Source organism: Nuphar pumila, chromosome 6 (genome assembly GCF_984573655.1).
Source record: "Nuphar pumila chromosome 6, dmNupPumi1.hap1.1, whole genome shotgun sequence".
In the NCBI taxonomy this organism is placed as follows: Eukaryota; Viridiplantae; Streptophyta; class Magnoliopsida; order Nymphaeales; family Nymphaeaceae; genus Nuphar; species Nuphar pumila.
Genome location: NC_143254.1, coordinates 46,691,810 through 46,717,162, shown reverse-complemented (window position 1 = coordinate 46,717,162; position 25,353 = coordinate 46,691,810). Strand labels below are relative to the sequence as shown.

At 38.6% G+C, this 25,353-nt stretch overlaps 1 protein-coding gene across 1 annotated transcript; it reads right to left on the bottom strand.

Moving 5' to 3' along the window:
* Positions 1 to 2,300: 2,300 nt before the first annotated feature.
* On the bottom strand, positions 2,301 to 7,722 carry LOC149834778 (microtubule-associated protein TORTIFOLIA1-like). Its single transcript, XM_090009453.1, has 6 exons — positions 6,952 to 7,722; positions 5,763 to 5,954; positions 5,444 to 5,549; positions 4,655 to 5,352; positions 3,299 to 4,177; positions 2,301 to 2,390 (listed from the first exon to the last, which is right to left on the bottom strand). Exons 1-6 carry the CDS (start codon positions 7,720 to 7,722, stop codon positions 2,301 to 2,303), a joined length of 2,736 nt encoding a protein of 911 aa, XP_089865579.1.
* Positions 7,723 to 25,353: the final 17,631 nt, after the last annotated feature.

The window sequence follows — 25,353 nt, the reverse complement described above, 5'->3', positions numbered from 1 at the left end:
CAGGAATTTGGTCTTCCACAGATGATAAAGGCATGTGGTTGATTAAATAGCAGACAGTGGTAACTGCATCACCCCAATATGAAGTAGGAACATTAGATTGAATCATAAGGGTGCGGGCTACGTCAAGGAGATGCCTGTGTTTTCGTTCAGCTACCCCATTTTGTTGAGAAGTATAGGCATAGGAGGTTTGAGGTTGAATTCCATGATCCCGATAAAATTGCAATAGTGCAGTGGTTTTAAACTCAAGAGCATTATCAGTGCGAATAATCTTGACAACTGACTCAAACTGGGTTTTTATTTCAGTGACCAAAGATTTTAGAATATTAGGAACTTCAGATCTTTCTTTTATTAAAAATACCCAAGACAACTTAGAAAAATCATCGACAATAATAAGATAATAACGACATTGGGTCCTGGTAGGAATCTTACCAGGACCCCATACATCTGCATGAAGAAGTTCAAAGACCTTATGATTGGACTGACTCTGACTAGAAGGAAACGAACTCCAATGATGCTTGCCCAACTGACATGCTTCACACTGGAATGATGTAGTAGACGGAATTTGAGGAATGACACGACGAAGCTTTGATAATGAAAGATGACCGAGACGACGATGCCACTGAATAAGATTTGAGGAAGAATCAACTGCAGCATAAACGTTCTCCACAGGATGATGTAGATAGTAGACTCCATTTTCTTCATAGCCTCCACCAATCTTCTTCCCCGTCAGCAAATCCTGAAAATGACAACACACAGGATCAAATATCACCCTACAATTTAGATCTTTTGTAAGGCAACTCACTGAGAGTAAACTTTGAGGAAATGAAGGAGCATAAAGAACATTTTTCAATTGCAAGGAAGAAGTTATAGAGACATTTCCTTGACCGATAACCGAAGAGGAACTTCCATCAGCTAAAGAGACTCCCCGATGTGCAGTAATAGCCTTTAAATCTGAAAAGTCTTGAGAGTTTCCACATAGATGTTTAGAAGCACCAGAGACAATAATCCACTTACTATCATGGGAAGAAAGATGGTCTCCGGTAGAGTAGGCCACACCAGCTACAGGAGAAGATGAACTTGAAGGACGATGAGAGATCAGCTCCTCATATTCTGCACGACTAAGACCGATAGGCTCACTAGGGGCATTAGATTCATGCTCCACCTCTAGTTTTGTAGTATTAGCTTTTGGAACGTTTGGCTTCAATAGAGAAAATGCAGGCCGTCCATGTTTATCCCAGCAACGATCTTCTAAATGTCCAGGTTTTCCATAATAAGTACATTGCAGTTTACCTCTACCTCCCATAACTCTTCCACGACCTCTGCCTCTGACATTAGAAGTATTTCATCGTCCATAACTCGATGGGACAGCTAAAGCAGATGACTGAGATACAGGTTGAGATTGTGGAAGAGAGATGGCCAGTCTGCTTAATCGATGCATCAGCAAGAGTACGAACATCAGACCCAGTCAACATTTGGACTTTAGCAACACTGAACTCTGATGATAGGCCTGTGAGGAACCGAGCAACCATATTCTGCTCTTGATGATCCTTTTGTTTTGAGGAACACAAAGGTCTGTGAGCATTAAGTCTCTCAAAGGCAGCCTTAACAGAAGCATAATATTGGGCCAAGGTCTGATCACCTTGTTGAAGGTTATATATCTCTTGTTCAACTTGGAGAATGCGGCTCACATTCGTCTCTTGAGAATATGTATCTCGAAGATTATCCCACATCTGTTTAGCTGTGTTATAATAAATAAGGTCATCTGCAATATGAGGTTCAATGCTATTCATGATCCATGATATAACAATGTCATTATCTTCTTCCCAAGTATTATATTTTCCAGTTTTGTCAGTTGGCTCAGATTCCAGTAGAATATGCTTCCTACGATGTCCAAACACCGACATCATAAACATCCTGGACCACCTTGCATAGTTTGTTTCATTCAATTTAACGGAAGAACCATACGAGAAAGGATTGGCAAAGGCTTTGTATTCTCCAATAGCCTCATTTTTGTAATCATATTTTGAAGTCACCCATAGTAAGAAAAAAACTTTAACAGTTGTTATCAAACAAAAGAAACTCAACAGCTATTACTGCAGCACAATAAGCAAATCGATGACAATAATCTGTCTCCACCACGACGTCCAGAAAAAAACTTTAACTGTTACCAAACAAAAGAAACTCAACAGCTATTACTGCAGCACAATAAGCAAATCGATGATAGTAATCTGTCTCCACCACGACGTCCAGAAAAAAAAACTCCACATTATGCAGGTCCACACCAAAAAAAAATATCTACTTCATGGATCAGTCTGCTCCACGCTGTCATTCCACCAAAGCATAAACACAGATAACAGTATCTGCTTCACACTGCCAATAAACTTTGAGATCTGTATCAGATCTAACAAAAAAAAATATTTGCTTCACGCTGCCAACGAAACCCTTAAGTTCAGCGTCTGCTTCACGACATCTGCGCAACATCCATACCACTCACCAGATCAGGAACCCATGGAGTCACCACGACTTGTAGATCTGATTACAAATCTGAGTCATGACATTTGTCATGCAACAGATATGTTATCAGATCTGTACCAAAAGGAAAAGACTTACCCGATCTTCAGCAGACGATCTGCCTTCGCGTGAAAAAAGGATCAGGCAATCACCTTCACGCCCGATCTTCTACACGTGATCTGCCTTCACGCAATCACACGATCCACCTTCACACGTTCCCAAGAACGTACTACTTTGATACCATGTAGATTTCCGAGAAAGAGAGAGAGAGAGAGAGAGAGAGAGAGAGGAGAAGTCAATATTTTCATTTAGGGTTAATCTCTTGTTTAAATAGAGACTAACCAAAAAGGAATAATTACATTTAGGTCCCTTAATATTACTAAAATATTAGAAGCACCCTTAAGCATGGATAAAACATTAATTAGTCAGACTTATCTCAACAAGGTCTATATATTACATGCACTGCTGCTAGTAAATCATGAATGTGATACTCAGATTCACAAAAATTGGTGTAACACAGAATTGTCTTAATACCAAATATATGTACATGATCATAAGAATCAGAACAAACTCGAATGTCCACGATAATGAATGATAGCCATATCCGAACAAGAATGGCTAACTATGGTGTAATTTGGAAATAATATGCACCTAAAAGCATTGAGCATTGCACACTAGTAACAAACACATAAACTTGACTTATGTCTACTTAAAGCAATACAAAGCCTCATTAATGAAGTGGCTACTGCATAAAAACAGAAATACACCAAAGAGAAGAAAAGATTACCTGCTGGATCCAAAACAATCCCATGTCTAATAAGCTTTGTTCTTTAAGAAACTCTGCAACTGCATCCAAAACTTTGCCTGCAATTTTATTGGAAAGTTGGTCCAAAACTGGACCAGATCTGTCCATCAGTTTCACTAGAAGCAGGTCATCACCAGTAGACAAGATATCTGCATATGCAGAATCCACATCGCCTGAATGAAGTGAACCCATGGCTCGAGTCCATGCAGGCCAAAATGGTCCCCTTTCCTGCCCTGAGTTGTCATCTGTTAGGGCTTCTGCAGTTGGGTCACGGGTAGCCACTTGTGATTTTGTTCGTGGGATTCCATTGTCTTCCCCAGCTATACGGATTGCCTCCAGAGTTGCCTCATCCTTTGAAGCCTGCCATACACTCCGTGCTGAAGGCCCCTCACCAAGCCTGACAGGTCCAGGCCCCTTATCCCACCCTCTCCGACTACCAACCTGATCAACATCATTTCTGGACAATCTCCCATCATTAGTAGCATCATTTATGGCTCTTCTAGAGGCAAGATGGCTGCTTCTTGGACTGCCATAGGAAAAAGAGTCCCATGCATCAGTTGCATCTGACCGCCATGGTGGATCCCTTCCCCGTGCTTCAAGTACAGTACTATCAGGAGGGAACCTATCTGAAAACAACCTCCCATCCACATTCCGAACTAGCTTGGAGCTGGCATATTCAGACTGTCCATTGTATTTACCTAAAGGCCTAATAGATGACCCTTCAAACCCTAGCATCAAGTTTCTCCCCCTCCTACCAGATGCAAGTGCTAGATCTCGAACCATGTCTTCGACAACTCTCTCAAGGCCATGCACCCTATTTTCTAGAGTCACCATACTATCATGGGAACCACCCATGAAATCCTGCAATTTGAATTATGGCAAGAACCACCAAACCATAGGACTTAAATTAATGTATACAACTTTCTTGTATGGTACACTAATAGCAGACTTACAAATTTTAACAGTAATTAGCATGAAGCCTGGTCAAAATGATCTTTTTTCAAGTGAACCAAACAGAATTGTTTTTTAAAAATACCTAAAATGGAAATGAAAAAAAAGATGTAGTGCCTACATTTGCAAATGGGAAAAGAGGCTTGGATGAACAGAATGATGTAAGACAACCAGCAAAACTGTAATTTCATTCAAAGAAATGATCAAGTATTAGACACCATAATAAGGTTCTCCATGTGAAGCCATAGTATGGTCACACAACTCTATCAGGATGTCCAAACCTTCCAGTTTTCCACAAAACCAAGAACTCTTCTTTATGAACCTATGCCTCAATAACTGGCAGAAATCTCTGTTGTGAATGAGAATCAACTTCAAAATTTAAAATACCTGCAACATATTCATAATATTGGCTTGTTGCCGTTCCAGTTGTGCCAGCTGCCTCTGTATTCCCAACCAGTTGCCCTTACCCATGGAATTGTCTGACGGACCATCTGATCTAGAGAAACCAATTCGAGAGCCAGACAACTCTCTCTGAGTGTTTTCAACCTTATCATTGTATTCCAACATTCTTGACCTCAAATCTTTTACCCTAAAGCTTCTTTGTTCCAACCACCTGTCACGTGCACCATGCTCAGCTGATTGATCCCTATTATATGCTTCTGCCTTTCTATCAGCATTACTGCTTTCATGTGCCGTTCTATCAGCATCACTATACAGCATCATATTATTGCTCCCACTAACCATATTATTAGCATTGCTTGCTTGTGATCCTTCAAATTGTGACTGAGATGACTGAAGATACCTCTGAGGTACCACTACCTCCACAGGAAAATCTCCTGGACCCCTTGATTCCAGTTTTTGGAAGAATTCTGGGTTCAATTCTTTATCATTTAATACAGGTGGCTTCTTCTTCAATAATCCAACCGTTTTATCAGATATGTTATTGATTTGGAGTTTGGAAAGAGAATCAGCAACAGAAGTGGAAGCCTTTGAAGGATCTTTTTTACCGGTTTCTGATCTCCTACCACTTGATTTTTGAAGGTCCAGCTTTTCTAAAGACTCATTTGACTCTGGATTCCATCTTTCTGCAGTTGCCATAAAAATTAAATTTGCAAAGAAGGAAAAGAAATGAAGTGTTGTAGCTCAAAGACAGTGAAAAACATGAAATGCACTCACCATGAGAGACGGTTTTTGCTTCTTCTGGGTTTCCATCTCCTTCCTTTCCCATAACATTCTTCCACAGATGTAATGCCTCTGTCATACTATCTCGAACAGGTTTCACCTGCCAAGTTTTATTGTGGGATCAACATCGCTGAATGTTCATCCGGTTAACATGTTTACTAGTCCGAAAATTACCACAAAATGAATTCCTATGTTTGTACAAGAGAAATCATTTTACTGGTTTTATTAGTTGTTATTTCTTTGCATAAATCAAAGATCAGCAGTTACATACAAAAGAAGGTGAAATATATGAAAGCATGAAACCACAAAATACCTTATCAAAACTACAGGCTTCCAGTGCAGTAATGGTTGAAGCCCCACCTTCACCAATCAAATGGCTTGAATGGGATGCTATATGAGACAACGCATCAGCAGCTGCCATGCGTGTGGACCAATCACTACTCTCAAGGCATTCATGAATACATTGCAGAAGTACTGGCATACTTTGTGGTGCTATGGCCCCCACCTACAAAAAATTACTCATCAACCTGTTTACCAAGTTCCGCACTCTTGCTCTTTAGATCTATAAAATTCTGAGAGTTAATATATGCATTTGTTTCCATTATTTCACCATACCGTTAGAAGAAGCTGTGGACAGACTTTGGCCGCACGATCCAAATCAATGAAACCTAAATCTAGTAGTAAGTTGAATGGGAAAATTTAGAATACGCTTTAAGCTGATAAATGGATTCACGAACCGAACATGTTAGGAGTTTGGCTGGTGCAGCACCAAAGCGTCCATTGCTCTTTCTATTTTAGCAAGTGATCCCATAGGTGGGTTCATCATAGGGAGCAAAATATTTCGCTCAATTGTTGTTGTTGGTTTTTTTGTTTTTCTCTCCTTTTTTGCTTCTTCCAAAATGATCAGGGGAATGCACAGACCCATAAGAAAATATAGAAGATTTCTAGATTTGTTCAACATAAAAGATGATCTAGTAGTAAGTTGAATGGGAAAATTTAGAATACGCTTTAAGCTGATAAATGGATTCACGAACCGAACATGTTAGGAGTTTGGCTGGTGCAGCACCAAAGCGTCCATTGCTCTTTCTATTTTAGCAAGTGATCCCATAGGTGGGTTCATCATAGGGAGCAAAATATTTCGCTCAATTGTTGTTGTTGGTTTTTTTGTTTTTCTCTCCTTTTTTGCTTCTTCCAAAATGATCAGGGGAATGCACAGACCCATAAGAAAATATAGAAGATTTCTAGATTTGTTCAACATAAAAGATGAAACTTTTTTCACAAGCCACATGACATCAATCCATGTTCATTCCCTACAAACCCAAATCAACAATTCATTTCTCCGTTTTTTCCCTCTCATTGGCAATCAATGGTCTCAAAGTTGTTGGTCTCAACATTGGCACCCGCAATGAGATAAATGTGAATTGAATCGAACCAAGCACGACCACAACCACAACCGCATCAAAGAGAGAAGGAAGAGGGAGAAACAGTTGGGATGCCCATACCTGGGCAAGACTTGAGACGAGAGACAGCAATGCCGCCTTGGCCAAGAAATTGAGACTGCCGAGGAACTTGCACACCCTGGGGCACAGCTTCTGGAATGCCACAATGGGCGGGTCGCTGGCGCACTCCACCAACCTCGCCAGGCACATTGCAGATCCCGCTTGCACCGTCTTGTTCTGCTCGCTCAATGCCTCGAGGAACGGCTTGACCATCAAGCCCACCACCAACCCGCCATTATTCTTCTCGCCTTCCTTGAGGTATTGCTCGGCCAAGACGCCAACCGCCGATTGGCAGGCTTCCCGGACGCCTGAATCAGGGTCTTTTAGCCTCTTGACAATGTGGGCAATGATCTTGGGGAGGTGGGAAGAGAGGGACTCCGGGTGGAAGAGGGAGAGGCCGGCCAGGAGCTTGATGGATTGCTTCCGGACGATGGGCTTCTGTTGGGTGTCGGCGGCGTCGTAGAGGCAATTGAGGAACATGGGTATGGAGTCGGGGATGAGAGTTTGCGAGATCTTGTCGAGCTCATCAATGGCGATCTGGTAGGTGTCGCGGTCGGAGAGCTTGTTAAGGGAGGCAAGGATCCGGTTCTTGAGTTCGATCATTTGGAGGTGGGAGGAGAGAGGGGAGGCGCGAGAGCAGGAGGAGGAAGAGGAGAGGTTGGAAGTTCTGGGCTTAGAGGGGGGCCTGGCGGTGGTGGTGGTGGCGGCGGCGACGGGAAGAGGGGGAGGAGGAAGAGGAGGAGGAGGAGCCGGTTTGTCGGTTGGATCAGACATTTCATTCCCTCCTTTTCTTTCTGTTTGGTATGAATTTTGCAGGAAGTTGGAGGGGATGGTGAGATTCCGTGATATGGGGAAGAAGAAAGGATGGGTTTGGAGAGAGAGAGAGTGTGTGTGTGTGTGTGTTTTATGGTTATTGGTTAATCTGGTAGCGGAGACACCCACCACTCTCAGACTATCAGAACGGAGTTAAAAAAAAAGGGACATTCGAAATCGTTGGAAACCAGAGAGAGAGAGAGCATGTCATTTTCAACAAGGTCACCCAGAGTTGGAAGTCTTTTTGGGTAATATGTTCGGCTGCATGATTCAGAATCACTTTCTAATTTCCTTGAGATTCAAAATCACATGAGACGTCATTCTGAATCTCAAGCAAGCTTAACTTTTATGCACGGATGCTTATATAAATCAGATTCATTTTCTCATTCAAATGAGAGTAAATCAAAATGATCCAACAGAACGTGATGTCATTCTTCATACAATAGCCACAGTTGAATGGCAGCCCCGTCTATCTATCTCACAATGGACGGACAAGGACTTCACCATTCGTAATGATGCAAACACTTTTGTCTCTTAATGTAAATACCTTACTTTTGTCTTTTAATGTAAATACTTTTTTGATCCTTGGTAGTGTAAATAAATGAATTTTGGCCTATATTTTTCATGAACAACAATTGTTACGGGTCCTTCTTCCCTTCTTACTTTTTTGGTGTAATCATGCAACTTATGAATATCAGTTATTTTCTTTCTATCTCTCTTTGTTGCTCTGTTTTCTTCAAGATTGTGCATGCTCTATTGCGATTGTACACCCTAATGCAGGGTTTTTGAGTTGCTTTCTTGATTCGAAAGGCTGACCTAATTGGAATCATCAAAGTGTCACACAGTGCTTTCAAATAAGCTTGTGACAACTGGTGCTAGAGCCTACTAAAAAACTGGGGGGAAGGAAAGATGAGTATTTGTTGAAACCCTTGTGAGTTGAGTTCGATAATGGACTCGGAGTTGGGAGAACTCCTTGAAAAAGTTCATAAAGAAAAAAAAGTAGAAAAGAAAAAATTTATCGTGGAGTCAACCTAAATGTCTCGTTTGGAAGAAACGACCGGTCCTATAGAAAAACAGGTGACCAAAGTCGAGAAAAGAATGAAAGAATTGATAGGTGACGTTTGTGCATGTGCCCATGTTGTTAAGAAGGCACAAGATGACTTTGGAAAGTTAGATGGCGATGTGAGGGTTGAGACCAAAGAACTAAGAGCTACAGTCAAAAAGTTATCAGATCGGTTGGGTATACAAGAGGCTAAAATGCCAGAACTGCAGGAACGATACGGGGTCCTAGAAAGGCAATTAGGAAACAAGATTGGTGGTGTGGCCAATGCCGAAAATCTTGGAAACAACCCACAAGGGAAAAACACAATGATGTTTCGTCGTGATCGCGCCAAGTTGAAACCAGTTGAGCCGGCAAAATTTAAAGGTGAAAGAGATGCTAGGATCATGGAAAATTGGTTGTGGGATGTTGAACAATTTTTTGATCAAGCAGAGATTGACATCGATATTGATTGAATACGTACGACGACTAGGTACTTGATTGAGGGTGTTGCCGTATGGTGGAGAACGCAATACCAAATCATGGAATGCTGAGGAGTTATGATTGAATCTTAAGATGACTTTAAAAAAGAAATGAGGGGATATTTCTTTCCACACAATGCTGAGGAACTTGCTTGTGACAAGCTGATGGCCCTAAATCATACATGAAACATTCAGGAATATGTGATGGCATTTTCATCGGTGATGTTCGATATAGAAGACATGTCAGAAATGGATCACATTTACTTTTTTAAAAGAGGCCTAAGGTTTTGGGCTCAATAGGAGTTGACTCGTATGAAATCGACAGATCTTGTAAGTGCAATGGCGATAGCTGAATAAATAGTTGAGTTCCCTAATCGTGAAGGACCTCAAGCAAGGCCGTTCCATAGAGATGATCGGGGTAATGTTGCAGGAGGCCAAGGGAAAAACCAATATCGACCACCTCCTCGAGACCAAAGAAATCAGCCCCAAGCATGATATGATAGGATTTTGGGAAATAGACTAGTACATCCAAACCTTCGGTGTTGGTACTGTAGCAAAAATCACTTTGTGCGAGATTGCCCCAACCAAAACCAAGAAAATGCAGGACGAAGGGCGGCTAACGCTATCGAGATAGAAGAGGTACCCGCAAAAGAAGATGTCAAAATGGGGGCCTTACAGAGGGTGAACGCTCTAGAGAGATCCACCTCTACAGTGCTTGTGGTAAAGAAAAAGTTAATGTACTTGGTGGTGACTATCAATGGGAGGGATACTAATGTGATGGTTGATACGGGAGCCACACATAACTTCATAACCCAAGAGGAAGCCCGAAGATTGGGCTTACAATGGGATCGAAAAGCCAGTCGTATGAAAGTTGTGAGCTCAGTTATGCAACCCATCTTGGGAGTATCTAGGAACGTACAAGTTGGGGTCGGACAATGGGCTGACAAAATGAACTTTTCTATTGCTCTGTTGGACGATTTCAAAGTAATCTTGGGGATGGAGTTCCTACGGGCGAGTAAGGTCGTGCCTGTGCCCCACCTGGACGTTATCAACTTTATGAGTGAAGAGTCTCCTTGCATGATCCATGCCTCGACATCGAGAATGTTGAACGTTCGCATGGTTTCTACTTTGAAAATAAAAAGGGGTGTCCAACTAGGCGATCAAACATTTTTAGTGGCAATGCGGGAAGAAACGGAGGGAAAACCTCTTGAAGATATACCGTCACCTATTGTTACGATATTAGAAGAGTTTCAAGAAATAATGCTCCAAGAGTTACCAAGAAACTTATCGCCGCAAAGATAAGTGGATTATCAAATAGAATTGGTGCCACGTGCAAGACCGCCCACAATGGTACCATACAGAATGGCTCCGCTCGAACTGATAGAGCTTAGAAGACAACTGAATGATATGTTGGTTGTTGGTACTATCCGACCATCAAAGGCTCCTTTCGGAGCTCCTGTACTATTTCAGGCCAAGCATGATGGGTCCAAGAGACTATGCGTGGATTATAGGGCACTCACTAAACTGACTGTCAAGAACAAATATCCCTTGCCCCTAATTGCCGATTTGTTCGACCAGTTAGGGGAAGCGTGAGTTTTCTCAAAATTGGATCTACGATCGGGATATTGGCAAGTCAGAATTATGGAAGGAGACGAGGCCAAGACTACATGTGTTACACGGTATGGTGCTTTCGAGTTTTTTGTGATGTCGTTTGGGCTAACGAATGCACCTGCGACTTTCTCTACACTAATGAACCAGATATTTTACCCTTATCTTGATCGTTTTGTGGTTATGTATTGATCATGCATACATTTTTCATTGTTATTTATCTTATTTCATGCATCATCCAATTAAAAATCGCTTTAAAAACTCATTTTTATTGTTAGTTTTGAGAAACCGCATTAAAATTGAATTTATCATAAAATCACATATTTCAAAGTTTACCCTGCATTTTTAATATTTTTATTAGTGTTAGATTTTCTTAATTATATTTTAATTAGGTTAGGTTTGAATTAGCCAATATTAATTAGTTTAGGAAGTTGTGTTTTTTAGAAAAACACATTTTTCATAAAAGACCCTCTTTGGACTTTTTTTGAAAAAATTGTTTTAACCTAATTAGAGCGTTATAAATATATCTTTTCCAGCAAGAGAAGACATTTTTTTCCAGCAGCCCTCTTGCCTCCCTTGCCTCTTGCCTCCATTTCCCTTCTCCCTTCTTCATTCTTGACTGATTTCTTATTCTTTATTTCATCGATCCTCTAAACCCCATCTTCATCGACTTTTCTTACCTTCTTCATCAAAATGCGTGTATGCAGCTGTGATCATCCACTTTCTCCTCTCAACCCTTCCATCGAAGGTGATCCATGATAGGTCGTTTCTTTCTTCCTCTTTTTAACCATAGATTTAGGTTTTATATTGCATTAAGCATTGCATAACATATAGTTTTAGTTGTTCATAGCATCTGCATATTTCATCTAGTTTATTTTATGTTTTGCATCTGGAAAATAAAAACAAAAGATTTTTTTTAAGTAGTTTAGTCGTTTTCTTGATTTAAGCAGTTGAAAATCATGATTTAGGTAGATCATTATTTTTATTATAGGATTTAGGTTTTGTCTTCTTGATTCTGGATTAGTGTTAGGTTAGTTTAGGATTGGATTTACTTTAGAACAGCTGCAACATGTTTGTTTATATATTATTGTGTTTCATTTTTTTTATCAAGCAAATAAATTTTTTTCTCTTGGCCGGATAGCTTTTCTTTATTGTTTTCTGAAATCGTGATTTGGCGTTAGGTTAATAATTTCAGCAGGTTAATGTTAATTGTTTTCTGCAACGTTTTAGTTCTTTTTATTTTATTAGTCAATGTCTTTCGTGCGCTAGCTGCATCTGATTTATTTTACATTAGCCTTTGGTTTGTCATTTTATTTATTCCGTTAGTTTATAGAACATTGTATTAGCTGGTTATTTCATAGGTTGCTATTTTAGTAATTGTTTATTTCATATATTGTTGCTTTTGGTTAACGCTTTTTTTATTTTTTATTTTTTTGCTTTCTAGTGATTGTTTGCTAGCACGTGGTAGTTAATGTCTTCTTTTCATTTTTTTTTCATTAGTTAATGTGATCCAGCGTATGGTATTTCATTAGGTTGTTTTCAATTAGTTAATTTATTCATCTTAGCATGCTATCTTATTTAATGGTTTAGTTGGAAAGCGTATTAACCTGATTTTGACATATAGGTTTGGCTATTCATGAATTAATGCATTCAGCTTTATTTAGTTGTACATATCAAGTTTAGAGTGATGTTAATATAGTTTTTCTTAAGTGGTTTCACATTCACGTGTCTTCCAAGTTATTTACCTAGATTTTGCTTTAGTAGTTGCATTTGATTAGATTGTTAAATACTCAATTTTAGTTCACGTTTTCTTTTTTCGGCTTAACATATAATAGTGTTTTTATTTTGTGCATTGCGTGTAGTTGTAGCTTAGGATAGTTTTTATTTAGTGAGGTTATATTATATTGAATTCATCTGATAAACTTTAGAGTATAATTTTTATTGAGCATGCAGATGTAGTTAAAAGTAGAGTAGCCGATTTCTATTTTATCATTGCATCTGATTTTTTTTTTTTTGCATAGCTTAGATTACTTTTATATTTCAGTTTTATTTATTAGTTTACATTCATAAACTGCATAGCATATAGTGTTAGTTTAATTTAGTTGTTTTTAGTTAGTTCTTGACTTCTTGAATTAGTTAATCTTACTTTGTTATATTAGCTTCTTGATTGTTTAGTTAGTTAGGTCGTTTTGCTATTTTGTCTTGTAGTGATAGTTTCTTAGTAGTTAGTTCATAGTTTAGTTTAGTTAGTTAATTCAAATATTGTTTTTGCTGATTTTGTTAGTCATTAGTTAGTCAATTTCTTGTTAGTTTTCCTCATACTGCTGTGTTTTGTGTTTTTGATTTTTGCAGGGAAGCGTTGGAACGTGCGATAGAGCTCTTTTTGTGCCCTCGAAGTGCCCTCTGAGGTTCCCTCAAGCCCTCACAAGTGCCCTAAGGGAACCTTTAAAGAGCCCTCAAAAAATCAAAAGTTCGGGAAAACAAGCATTACATGAAGAGGAAAGGAAAAAAGGAAAGCAAATCAATCAAGAAGGGACAAGAAGACTCGAAGCACTAAAGCCTTTTCTTTTCTTTTTAGATTAGGGTTTTATTTTTGCTATTTATTTATTAATTGGGTCTGTAATAAGCCATTTAATTATTTGTTTAAGCCCTCTGCAGGGGCAACACTCTACTATTTATTTAGTTAATTAAATTTTTATTTTTTAAGACAATAAAGCGTAGTTTAGATTGTGTGCTAGAATACAAAGTATTTTCCGTTCTCTGAGATCGACCCAGACTCCACCACTCATGCGAGCCAATTTTATATTTTTTGTGTCTGGCTTTCACTTGATTTCATTTAAAAATATTATTTTAAAAAACATTTTCATAAAACTAACACCAAATTTTGGGGCCGTTGCCGGGGAATGGTGAGTAATACGAGTATTCACTTTATTGCTATTGTTTGTTCACGCTTTGTAGGTTGCTAGTTTACTTTATGTTTATTGTTTAGGTTGCTTAGTTTAATTCATGTTCATTAACTAGAATTGTTTAGTTTCTTTTCTGCATTTAGGTTAGAACCACGTTGCTTGCAAACCCTAGATATTGGCTTATCTTTCTTGCACGTCCCACCAATTAGGATACCCTTAGAGGTGACTATGCATGATTGGTACCATGCTCATAGTTTGAATTTTTGCAAAATATCTGTTGGGTGCAAGTTTGTGGTGTTTATTTATTTCCTGCTTTTTAGTTGTTTTTCTTTTTACCTGCTTTGTGGTTTGTTGTGGTTTGGTCGCACTGCACGTTAGGTAGTTAGAAAACCTTTTACTTAGGACGGTTGTTGCACCGGTCTACCATAAGGTGCATTCAAGGGTGATGCTCGCTTGACCCCGAGCTTGCAGAGATAGTCAAGGACCCCAAATCCCTTATTAGGAAATCCCGTTGATCTGGCCCCATGGCCCAAGATCAACAGTTGACCCATCCTCTTAGAGAGTATTTCACTCCCAATGCTTACACGTCAGCCTTTTGCATTGTGAAACTCACTGTAGGAGCATCGTCGTTTGAGATTAAGGCCAGCATAATCTAGATGCTTTCATCTTTCTATGGCCTAAACAATGAAAACCCCTATCATCATCTCGATGAGTTCCTTGAGATCTGCTACACTGTGCAGATCAATAATTTTGAGAATGACGCATTGAGGTTGAGGTTGACGTTGTTTCCATTCTCCCTCTAGGATAAAGCCAAGCACTGGCTGAAGGCCCTTGATACAGTTTAGATTATCACTTAGGAATGCATGCAATGTGAGTTCCTCAAGAAGTATTTCTCAATTGGTAAGATGAATCAATTTCGTAAAGTCATTATCAGTTTCTCTCAAATTTAGGGTGAACAGTTCCATGAGACCTGATAGAGGATGAAATATCTTCTCTGAAAGTGCCCCCACCACTAGGTGCCCCATTGGCAACTTGTGCAATACTTTTACGATGGCCTGACCGAGAAGAATAGACAAATGGTTGACTCTTCGTGTAGGAGCATGTTCATGCTCAAGAATGAGGACGAGGCATGGGCCCTATTTGAGACATTAAGCGAAAATGCCATGCACTATGCCTTGTCCTCATGTACCGATAGGACCACACCTGTTCCTAGTGATCCTAAGAAGGAAGGGATCTACAAAGTTGGGTTCGAGCATGATTTGCAAATCAAAGTAGGCCACCAATTGACTAGGAAAGTAGATCAATTACTGGCCAACCTAGCTTCGATAAATTCAGTAGGAAAAGTGTATGAGCTATGCGCTAGCCCTGCATACTTTGTTTCTGAGTGTCCGATAGTACCACTCTATCATGAATTCATTCAGGAGCAAGTGGATGTTGCCCAAGGTTTCACCAGACCGATGCACGATCCTTATACACCCACCTATAACCCAGGATGGCGAAATCATTCCAACTTTGCGTAAAAAAATCAACATGATCCACCCATTTGCTCTCTCAGACACAACACAAACAAGGTAACCTTCCACAAGGTTACTCGTGTCCCATATTGCCATCGGCCCACCCAACGCCTAGCTTGTTTTCAGCTTAGGAGCCCACACCGAGCTCATCTTTTCAGGGAAAGTTGTCAAAGGCCTTTTCTGTCATTAAGGCCACCCTCTGTTCCCACACATAGTCAATAGCGAAGCTAGAGACGCAGATGGGACAGTTGGCTGAAGCCTTGAGCAGCCAAAGCGAGGAAAGCCTTCTGAGTCAGTTTGTCGTCAACCCGAAGGGTAAGGAACCCATGTATCACAGCCTGCACCTTACAGACTCCCACCATCAGCAGGTTAACTCTGTTATGTCCCTTCGGAGTGGAAAGGCATTCCACCCTACTCAAGAATCAACTGACGAGCCCACTGTCATATCCACTGACCCATCATTCTCCTCCACCAAGCCCAAGGAGAACGGGCAGGGCCCACAACCTGTGCCTTCTTTGTATATTCCCCGAGCTCCTATTCCGCGCGCCTTAGAAAAATCGAGTGATTTCAACAAGCAAGGGGTACACATGCACAAAATGCCTGACATAGTCAAGCAGGTTCACAACAATCCTCCCTTGCTTGATGCTGCCTATATTGATAGTAGATCGCTTCTTGGCTCTCCATCATTCGAGAATAGTCTCCACATGGAGACTAAGCTCCCTCATCCCAAGTTTCAGAGTCATCGTAGGATACATATGGGTAGAGTTGGAGGAAATATAGTGTGCAATATCACAGATGATACTCTTTTTCTTAGAACTCCTGATTGAGCATGACTTCATGTCCATTGATCTCATGGACGATGAAAGGTCACCAGAGATCTGTCTGGCTGAGAACGTAAAACCTAACACTTTATGGGAGGCAACCCATAGTTGTGATGTACTATTGGTAGCTTTAGTAGTTTTTCTATTTTTCTGTTTTTCATGAGCGAGAATGATAGAGCATGTAAGCATTACATGTGTATTTTTATGAGTTATATTCAATGAGACAGGTAAAATCTCTACAGAACCATTCACATGTCGTATCCGGTAAGGTTCCACAGAGTGGATCAGGTGTCTTATACCCATTTTCTCCTAGTTATTTTTGTGCTCATAAGCATTCACTCAATTTCATGCAAGTATAGGGGAGTTCCACTGAGGACAGTGTCATTCAAGCATAGGGGAGAGTGTAGTTTGCACACCCAAACTTTTTCTTTCTTCGTACTTGTACTTTTCATGACAACTCATAAAAATTGAGCCTTTAAGGAATGAGTTTGACCTTATATGAATGCTTTATATAATCTAATGTTTTTAGAAAATTTTTAAGCCCTATAATTTTTTTTGACACGGATATAGAAAAACATGATTGTTTATGTAGATTTCAAAGAAATGGCGATAGAGACACGTTAGAGTTTATTTTGAATCATAAGTATGAATATGCATAGTTTATTTTTGAAAAACTAAGAAAATGAATAACATTGCATTCATGAGCTCAAAAAGTAAAAAGAGCATACATTTAGTTGTTTGATGTCTTCGTATTCTCTAGTAGTTGGGCTCAAACACAAGTTGAAGTGTTTAATTCTTAAGTAAAAAATGATAACGAAGGAAATCACTTCTTTGTTTAATTGATATATGTGGCCTATTTGGTTCGAGCAAGTAGAGCCTGAGGAGTGTTTACACCTGGTGCCCCAAAGCCATTTGGTTTGGGAGTCATCGACCCGAAAGCCCGTTACATGGACTTTATAGAGAGCCTAATAAATGTTGACATTGCATATGACAGAGAAGCAAGCTATACGTAAAACTATAAAAATTGAAGGTCTAGTGACTCGAGCAATTAAGTCTGAGGGATACTTTGTATATGGTGCCCTAAGGTCGTCTGGTCTGAGAATGATTGACCCAAATCTCGTTACACAGGTCACAAAACTGAAAATTTGAAATAGTGCTCAACAAAAGAAAGAAAAGAAAAAGTGTGTAAAAAATTGAAAATCAAGAAAAAAAAAAGAGCGTAAAAGAAGAGAAAAGTCCACTGCTTAGAAGTTAATATTGAAAAAACCTTTGCAGAAAACATACGAGTGAAGATTAGTAAATGATAACATGTACATATTTGATTTTTTAAGAATAAAACATAAATGATTATGCTATTTAGAAAAGTAGAAAAAAGGTTTTATTCTGTGGTGGCAGGTAAAAGACTCTAATCATGTTTTGATAATGTAATGACACAAAATATTTTATGAAAACAAACTCCTTGATTGCCAAATGATTTTTTAAGTTGGTTATTGTTATGCATACATGACAAAAATGTTTGTGGGTAGCATCACTACAAACCCTCACGAGACCTTACTTGTCCACTGGGGTAACCCAAGGGTTGAAAGGTTTGTTGCATATGCTAAATGCAACCATGATTCCAACAAAAGTGAGTTGGGCTTTTGTTTTGACTAGTTTAGTATTTGTGCTTTTTGCTTCAGTTTGCTCAAGGACTAGCAAACGATAAGAATGAGGGTATTTGACCATACATACATTTTGCATTGTTATTCATCTTATTTCATGCATGATCCAATTAAAAATCGCTTTAAAACCTCATTTTTACTATTAATTTTGAGAAACCGCATTGAAATTGAATTTATCGGAAAATCACATATTTAAAAGCTTACCCTGCATTTTTAGTGTTTTTATTAGTTTTAGATTTTCTTAATTATATTTTAATTAGGTTAGGTTTGAATTAGTCAATATTAATTAGTTTAGGAAGTTGTGTTTTTTAGAAAAACACGTTTTTCATAAGAGACGCTGTTTTAGAAATTATAAAAAATCTTGACTCTTTTTGAAAAATCTGTTTTAACCTAATTAGAGCATTATAAATACATCTTTTTCAGCAAGAGGAGACATTTTCTCCAGCAGCCCTCTTGCCTCCATCTTCCCTTCTTCCTTCTTCTTCTTCATTCTTGGCCAATTTCTTTTCTCTTTCTATTTCTCCTTCTTCTTCCTCTTCTTATTTTTTATTTCATCGATCCTCTAAACCCCATTTTCATCATCTTTTCTTACCTTCTTCGTCAGAGAGGCGTGTATGCAGTTGGGATCAACCACTTTCTCCTCTCAACCCTTCCATCGGAGGCGATCCGTGATAGGTCGTTTCTTTCTACCTCTTTTTCACCGTAGATTTAGGTTCTACATTGCATTAAGCATTACATAGCATATAGTTTTAGTTATTCATAGCATCTACATATTTCATCTAGTTTATTTTATGTTTTGCATCTGGAAAATAAAAACAAAAGAATATATATATATATATATATATATATATATATATATATATATTGTTTTAAGTAATTTAGCAGTTTTCTTGATTTAAGCAGTGAAAAATCATGATTTAGGTAGATCATTATTTTTATTATAGGATTTAGGTTTTGTCTTCTTGATTCTGGATTAGTGTTAGGTTAGTTTAGGATTAGATTTACTTAAGAATAGCTGCAGCACGTTTGTTTATATATTCAGTGTGTTTCATTTTTTTTGTCAAGTAAATACATTTTTTCTCTTGACCGTATAGCTTTTCTTTATTGTTTTCTGAAATCATGCTTTGGCGTTAGGTTAATAATTTCAGGAGGTTAATGTTAGTTGTTTTTTGCAATGTTTTAGTTTTTTTTTATTTTATTAGTCGATCTTGCATACTACATTTTTAGTTTCTTGGTTTTTATTAGTTCTTTCAATAAAAATTATACTCTAAAGCAAATCACGTGAATTCAATATAATGTAACCTAACTAAATAAAAACTATCCTAAGCTACAGCTACATGCAATCCACAAAATAAAAACACTATTAGATGTTAAGCAAAAAAAAGAAAACGTGAACTAAAATTGAGTATTTAACAATCTAATCAAATGCAACTACTAAAGCAAAATCTAGATAAATAACTTGGAAGACACGTGAATGTGAAACCACTTAAGAAAAACTATATTAACATCACTCTAAACTTAATATGAACAACTAAATAAAGATGAATGTATTAATTCATGAATAGCCGAACCTATATGTCAAAATCAGGTTAATACGTTTTCCAACTAAAGCATTAAATAAGATAGCATGCTAAGATGAATAAATTAACTACTCACTATTAAACAATTGAAAACAACCTAATGAAACACCATACGCTGGATCACATTAACTAATGAAAAAAAAAATGAAAAGAAGACATTAACTACCATATGCTAGCAAACAATCACTAGAAAGCAAAAAAAGAAAAAAGAAAAAAAACATTAACCAAAAGCAGCAGTATATGAAATAAACAATTACTAAAATAGCAACCTATGAAATAACCAGCTAATACAATGTGTTATAAACTAACGGAATAAATAAAATGACACACCAAAGGCTAATGTAAAACAAATCAGATGTAGCTAGCGCACAAAAGACTAAAAGAACAACTAATTGAAACTCATTCGGTTAATTATGTAGTTAAAAGTAGAGTAGCCTATTTCTATTTTATCATTGCATCTAATTTTTTTTTTTGCATAGCATAGGTTACTTTTATATTTCACTTTTATTTATTAGTTTACATTCATAAACAGTATAACATATAATGTTAGTTTCATTTAGTTGTTTTTAGTTAGTTCTTGACTTCTTGAATTAGTTAAGCTTAGTTTGTTATATTAGCTTCTTGATTGTTTAGTTAGTTAGATCGTTTTGCTATTTTGTCTTGTAGTGATAGTTTGTTAGTAGTTAGTTCATAGTTTAGTTTAGTCTAGCTTAGCTAGTTAATTCAAATCTTGTTTTTTGCTGAATTTGTTAGTCAATTTCTTGTTAGTTTTCCTCGTACTGTTGTGTTTTGTGTTTTTAATTTTTGAAGGAAAGCGTTGGAACATACGGTAGAGTCCTTTTTGTGCCCTCGAAGTACCCTCTGAGGTCTCCTCAAGCCCTCACAAGTGCCCTCAGAGAACCCTTAGAGAGCCCTCAGAAAATCAAAAGTTCAAGAAAATAAGCATTACATGAAGAGGGAAGGCAAAAAGGGAAGCAAATCAATCAAGAAGGAACAAGAAGACTCAAAGTACTAAAGCCTTTTTTTTTTTAGATTAGGGTTTTATTTCTGCTATTTATTTATTAATTGGGTTTGTAATAAGCCATTTAATTATTTGTTTAAGCCCTCTGTAGGGGCAACACTCTACTGTTTATTTATTTAATTAAATTTTTATTTTTCAAGGCAATAAAGCATAGTTTAGATTATATGTTAGAATACAAAGTATTCTCCGTTCCTTGAGATCGACCTGGACTCCACCACTCGTGCAAGCCAGTTTTTATATTTTTGGTGTCTGGCTTTTACTTGATTTCATTTAAAAATATTGTTTTAAAAAGCATTTTCATAAAACTCACACCATGTATTTGGATGATATCGTTGTTTATAGTCAAAACATAGAGAAACACGTCCAACATCTGTGCACATTGTTTCAGATTCTAAAAGACAATGAGCTGTACGTAAAAAAGAAAGAAGTACATGTTTGGCCAAGATGAGATAAGTTTCTTGGGCCATGTGGTTGGAAAAGACTATCTAATGATGGATAGTCAGAAGGTAAGAGATATTAATGATTGGAGAATCCCAACCAAGGTCCCTGAGTTACGGTCCTTTTTAGGCCTAGCAAACTACTATCATCGGTTCATTGACGGATAATCAACCATTGCATTTCCTCTAACAGAGTTATTGAAGAAGGACATAAGTTGGGATTGGCAAGAAAAATGTCAAAGAGCATTCAAGACTCTTAAAGATGCCATGGTCAAAGAACCGGTCTTACAGTTGCCGAACCAAGAAAAAATGTTTGAAGTATATATGGATGCGTCAAATTTTTCCATTGTAGGTGTACTGATGCAAGAGGGTCATCCTATCGCCTTTGAGAGTCGAAAGCTGAACGATGGTACACAATACATGAAAGAGAAATGACCGCCATCATATATTATTTACGTGTGTGGAGGCATTACCTACTAGGGTCGACAGTTGTTGTCTACACTGAGAATGTAGCCACAAGCTATTTTCAAACACAGAAAAAGCTTAGCCCCAAACAAGCTCGGTGGCAAGAGTTATTAGCCGAATTTGATATGATTCTGGAGTACAAACCTGGAAGGACCAACGTAATGACAGATGCATTAAGCAGGAAGGCCAGACTAGTGGCCTTGATTGAAGATAAAAATGAGGGTATTGGACCTCGAAGCGACCTCCTCGAAAAAAATCCAAGAGGGCTTGCGAGAAGATCCTATGACATATCTTTTCACTAAATCGAGTATATGTGCCCCAATAGAGATCCTTGCATCGGAAGACATTGAAGGAGTGCCACAACTCTCCTTGGGCAGGACATCCTGGGCAGGAAAAGACCTTTGCATTGATGAAACGAGTTTATTACTAACCTCAAATGCGTGATGACGTAGACATATACGTACACACTTGTTTGATCTATCAACAAGATAAGGCCATGAATCAGAAGACCGCGGGATTACTCGAACCTCTCCCCATCTCAAGTCGACCTTGGGAGAACATTTCCATGGATTTTATCACCAATTTGCCAAAAATTAAAGGATGCAGTATTATTTTCATTGTAGTTGACAGATTCTCAAAATGTGTGACCTTTGCGCCTGACCCTAACAATTAGTCAGCTGAAGATACGACTCGACTCTTTGTGAAGCATGTTGTGAAGTATTGGGGCATTTCGAAGAGCATTATCAGTGATCAGGATGCCTGGTTTATAGGTAAATTTTGGAGAGAAGTCTTTTGGTTGTTGGGGTCAGAATTGCACTTTTCTACTAGTTTTCACCTGTAGACAGATAGCCAGACTAAATGTATTAATGGGATGCTGGAAGAATACTTGAGGCACTTTGTAAGTGCAAATCAGAAAAATTGGATGGATCTATTTGATATCGCTTAGTTCTGCTATAATCTTCAAAAGAGAGAATTATCGGGATATAGTCCATTTGAGATTATGATAGGACAATAGCCCCAAACACCACACTTCATTGCTGCCCAAGGCTGGGGAAAGGCACCATTTTCTTATAACTTTGTCCAGAACTGACATGATCAAACAGAACTAGCAAAGGCATTTCTACATAAAGCTGCTAAACAAATGAAGAAATGAGCAGACCAAGACCATTGGGCCACCGAGTTTCAAGTCAGAGATAAAGTGTTGGTCAAATTATACCCTAAGAGAATGGCTATCTTTCAGGGATACTATCGAGGACTCATTCAAAAATATGATGGACCCTTTTCTGTTATCCAGATGATTGGCAAGTTAGCATATAAGCTAGACCTTCATACTAGTTTTTAGATCCACTCTATCTTTCACGTGTGTAATCTAAAGCCCTTCAACGAAGATGAAGAGGATTTCAGCCGTAGTCTACCTCAGCGGGCCCACATTCCTCAGCGAGCTCCAACGACAACATCAACATTGACTTTTAGAGAAATTGAATTCATCATGGATCGCGTTAACAACTATCTAGGAGACGTGAAGAAATATCTCGTGAAATGGAAAGGACTACCAGAGAGTGATGCCAGCTGGGAGATTCCAAGAAATATTCTCCAGTTTTAGCAAGCCATTTAAGACTACCAACAACAGATAGCGCCAAGGACGGCGCTGGTTTAGGCAAGGGAGAATGTTTCAGCCCGCCAGGTTGATACCTTTGTCTCTTGATGTAAATACCTCTTTGATCCTTCGTAGTGTACATAAATGGCTTTTGGCCTAAGATCTCCCGTGAGCAATAATTGTTACGGTCCCCCCCCCCCCCCTTCTTACTCTCTTGGTGTAATCTTGCAACTTATGAGTTACTTTCTCTCTATCTCTCTATTGCTCTCTTTGATATTGTGCGCACTCTGTTGCGATTGCACACCCTAGTGTGGGGTGTTTGAGTTGCTTCCTTGACTTGGAAGGCTGACTTGGTTGAAATCACCAGGTGCTGCGTGGTGCTTTCAAATAAGCCTGTGACACAGGGGTTAGGCAGAGGGATTTGAACCTGGGCCTTCAGCCAGGCACAGGACCCCGCTTACCACATTTGTGGTTGCATTGCTTTCAACTTTTAGGCTGTGCACATGAATGTCCAAATCTAGACCAGATAGATTGATGAATCTATCTTTCTGTTCATGATGGATCCTAGTTAGAATCTCGTTTTCTTGGCGGTTTTCTTCTTCAAGAAGCAGTCTAGAGAATCTCCATATATTTATACTTAAAATTTTTCAAAAAGTATAAAATTGTAATGATATGCACCAAGTCATGGACTCATAGGTATGATCCGTGACTCAATATGAGTGCCTTGCGTGAATTTGCAATCACTTATCTTGATACAGAAAATTTTACTTGACACTAAAAATATTATTAAAAAGCATAAAATATTTTTTGCACACATCAGAGGCGTCATCTGTTGTATTGTGTCCCTAGACGCGATGCCATGAAAATATGCATGATTTTTTCAAAAATCTCAACAGTAATATGAGTGAGATTTTCAGGATTAGTGATATTGTGCGCTAAGGCGCGCGTGTGTGTATAGGTAGTGAAGAGCTTTTAAGGTGGGGGAGGAAAAGAGAGGGCTATTTTGATGAGGAGACGAGAAGCGTGCGTCTATCGACATGAAATCAATTTTCACATGAAAGACCGTGGGTCATGTGATCCCTCCTCTGTACACTGTGATATTGAAGACCTGGAAGCCAGGAAACAGAAACCTGTCACAAAACCGAGTTCATGCCGTTGTATATTGTTGCTAAAAAAAATCTTCTAGTTCTAGATCTATGATTTTTGGCAAACGCTGTAAAGGAAGTCCTGTAACAAACATGGTCAAACAAATCTAGAAGAAAAACCAAATTACTAGCACAATTAAAAAAGATTCATCCTACCAAAGTGAGCCAAGACATTTCGTTTATCTGACGACCATTAACTAGTATTATGTACCGTCCCAATGATGATGCGTATGGAGTGAGGTCGAAGGAAGGGTATTGTTCCAAAGCGCTTAAGGTTGGCAATGACAACTCCTCTATTTACAATTGTAGAATTCAACCATGATCAATGATCATGATGCCTTCTCACATCTGATGAAGAAGATTCTTATTTTTCTTTTTCTTATTTTTTGCATTTATACAACTCCATGGCGTGAAAAAGTTCTTAGGAAAGATATTATTGTTATATATTTGCTTTCTGCTTAACCACTTTTTTTGAACACTTCACATTGCAGCTAGCGTGGAATTCTAGTTGAACAAGGCGGTATTGAGCTTAGCTGGCATGCCCAAAAACAATTGCTTGCAAGAACAGGAAGGAAGAACTTTTTTATATTATTTAACTTGGGTATTCTCCAATTCAACTTCTTTCTAAACGGTTACAAAATGTATTATTTAGGCAAGCCTCTTACGAGAGCACGGCTCCCATCACTTGGCATAGGATAGGTTTCATCCTACATCCAATCCTAGCCGTCCAATCAATAGCTAGGATCCATATGCTTCAGCCCTGATGGCTAGGATCGTGGAACCCATCCTATGTCAAAGGACGGGATCCTTTATTTGCTTTTTTACTCAGTGAAGAGAAAAAAGAGGGAGGGTGGTGTGTGTTCTCCCCAGAAGACGCACTGAATGCCGCAATGCGTGTTCGGGGGTCCGAATGAGCGCCACGTATGTAAGCACATGGGGCTTGTATTCTCGTGTGTGTCGGCATCACTTAGCATCAGAGTCCGGTGCGGTTGCAAAGACTTAAGAATTCTTTCTTGCTATTCTTGCCATGAAACGACAGTTCAAGAAAATGACAAAAATATTCTTCATTCAAAAAAAGGGAAACAACGATTCAAAAAAAGGATAAAAATGTCCTCCATCCATAAAGTCGAGGATAATGTTGACTCTTCAAAGTCTAAACAGTGAAACGAACCTGAAACACTCTCTCTTTCTTTTCTATTTGAACTTTTTGTCGTCATCTTCTTCTTTTTCCTTCTCCGTGAAACACTATAAAACCCTCTCTCTCTCTAGAGAAGAAATTAAGAGAGGCAAAGAGCTAGCGATCCGATGGTGATCGT

What these genes read in the sequence shown, in the direction of transcription:
- LOC149834778 (XM_090009453.1), bottom strand. Translation starts at nt 7,722, where the DNA reads ATGTCTGATCCAACCGACAAACCGGCTCCTCCTCCTCCTCTTCCTCCT. An exon ending in AGCAAAAACCGTCTCTCATG is followed by an intron (nt 5,353 to 5,443) that starts GTGAGTGCATTT and finishes TGGCAACTGCAG; the next exon opens with AAAGATGGAATCCAGAGTCA. An exon ending in ATATTATGAATATGTTGCAG is followed by an intron (nt 4,178 to 4,654) that starts GTATTTTAAATT and finishes TTCAAATTGCAG; the next exon opens with GATTTCATGGGTGGTTCCCA.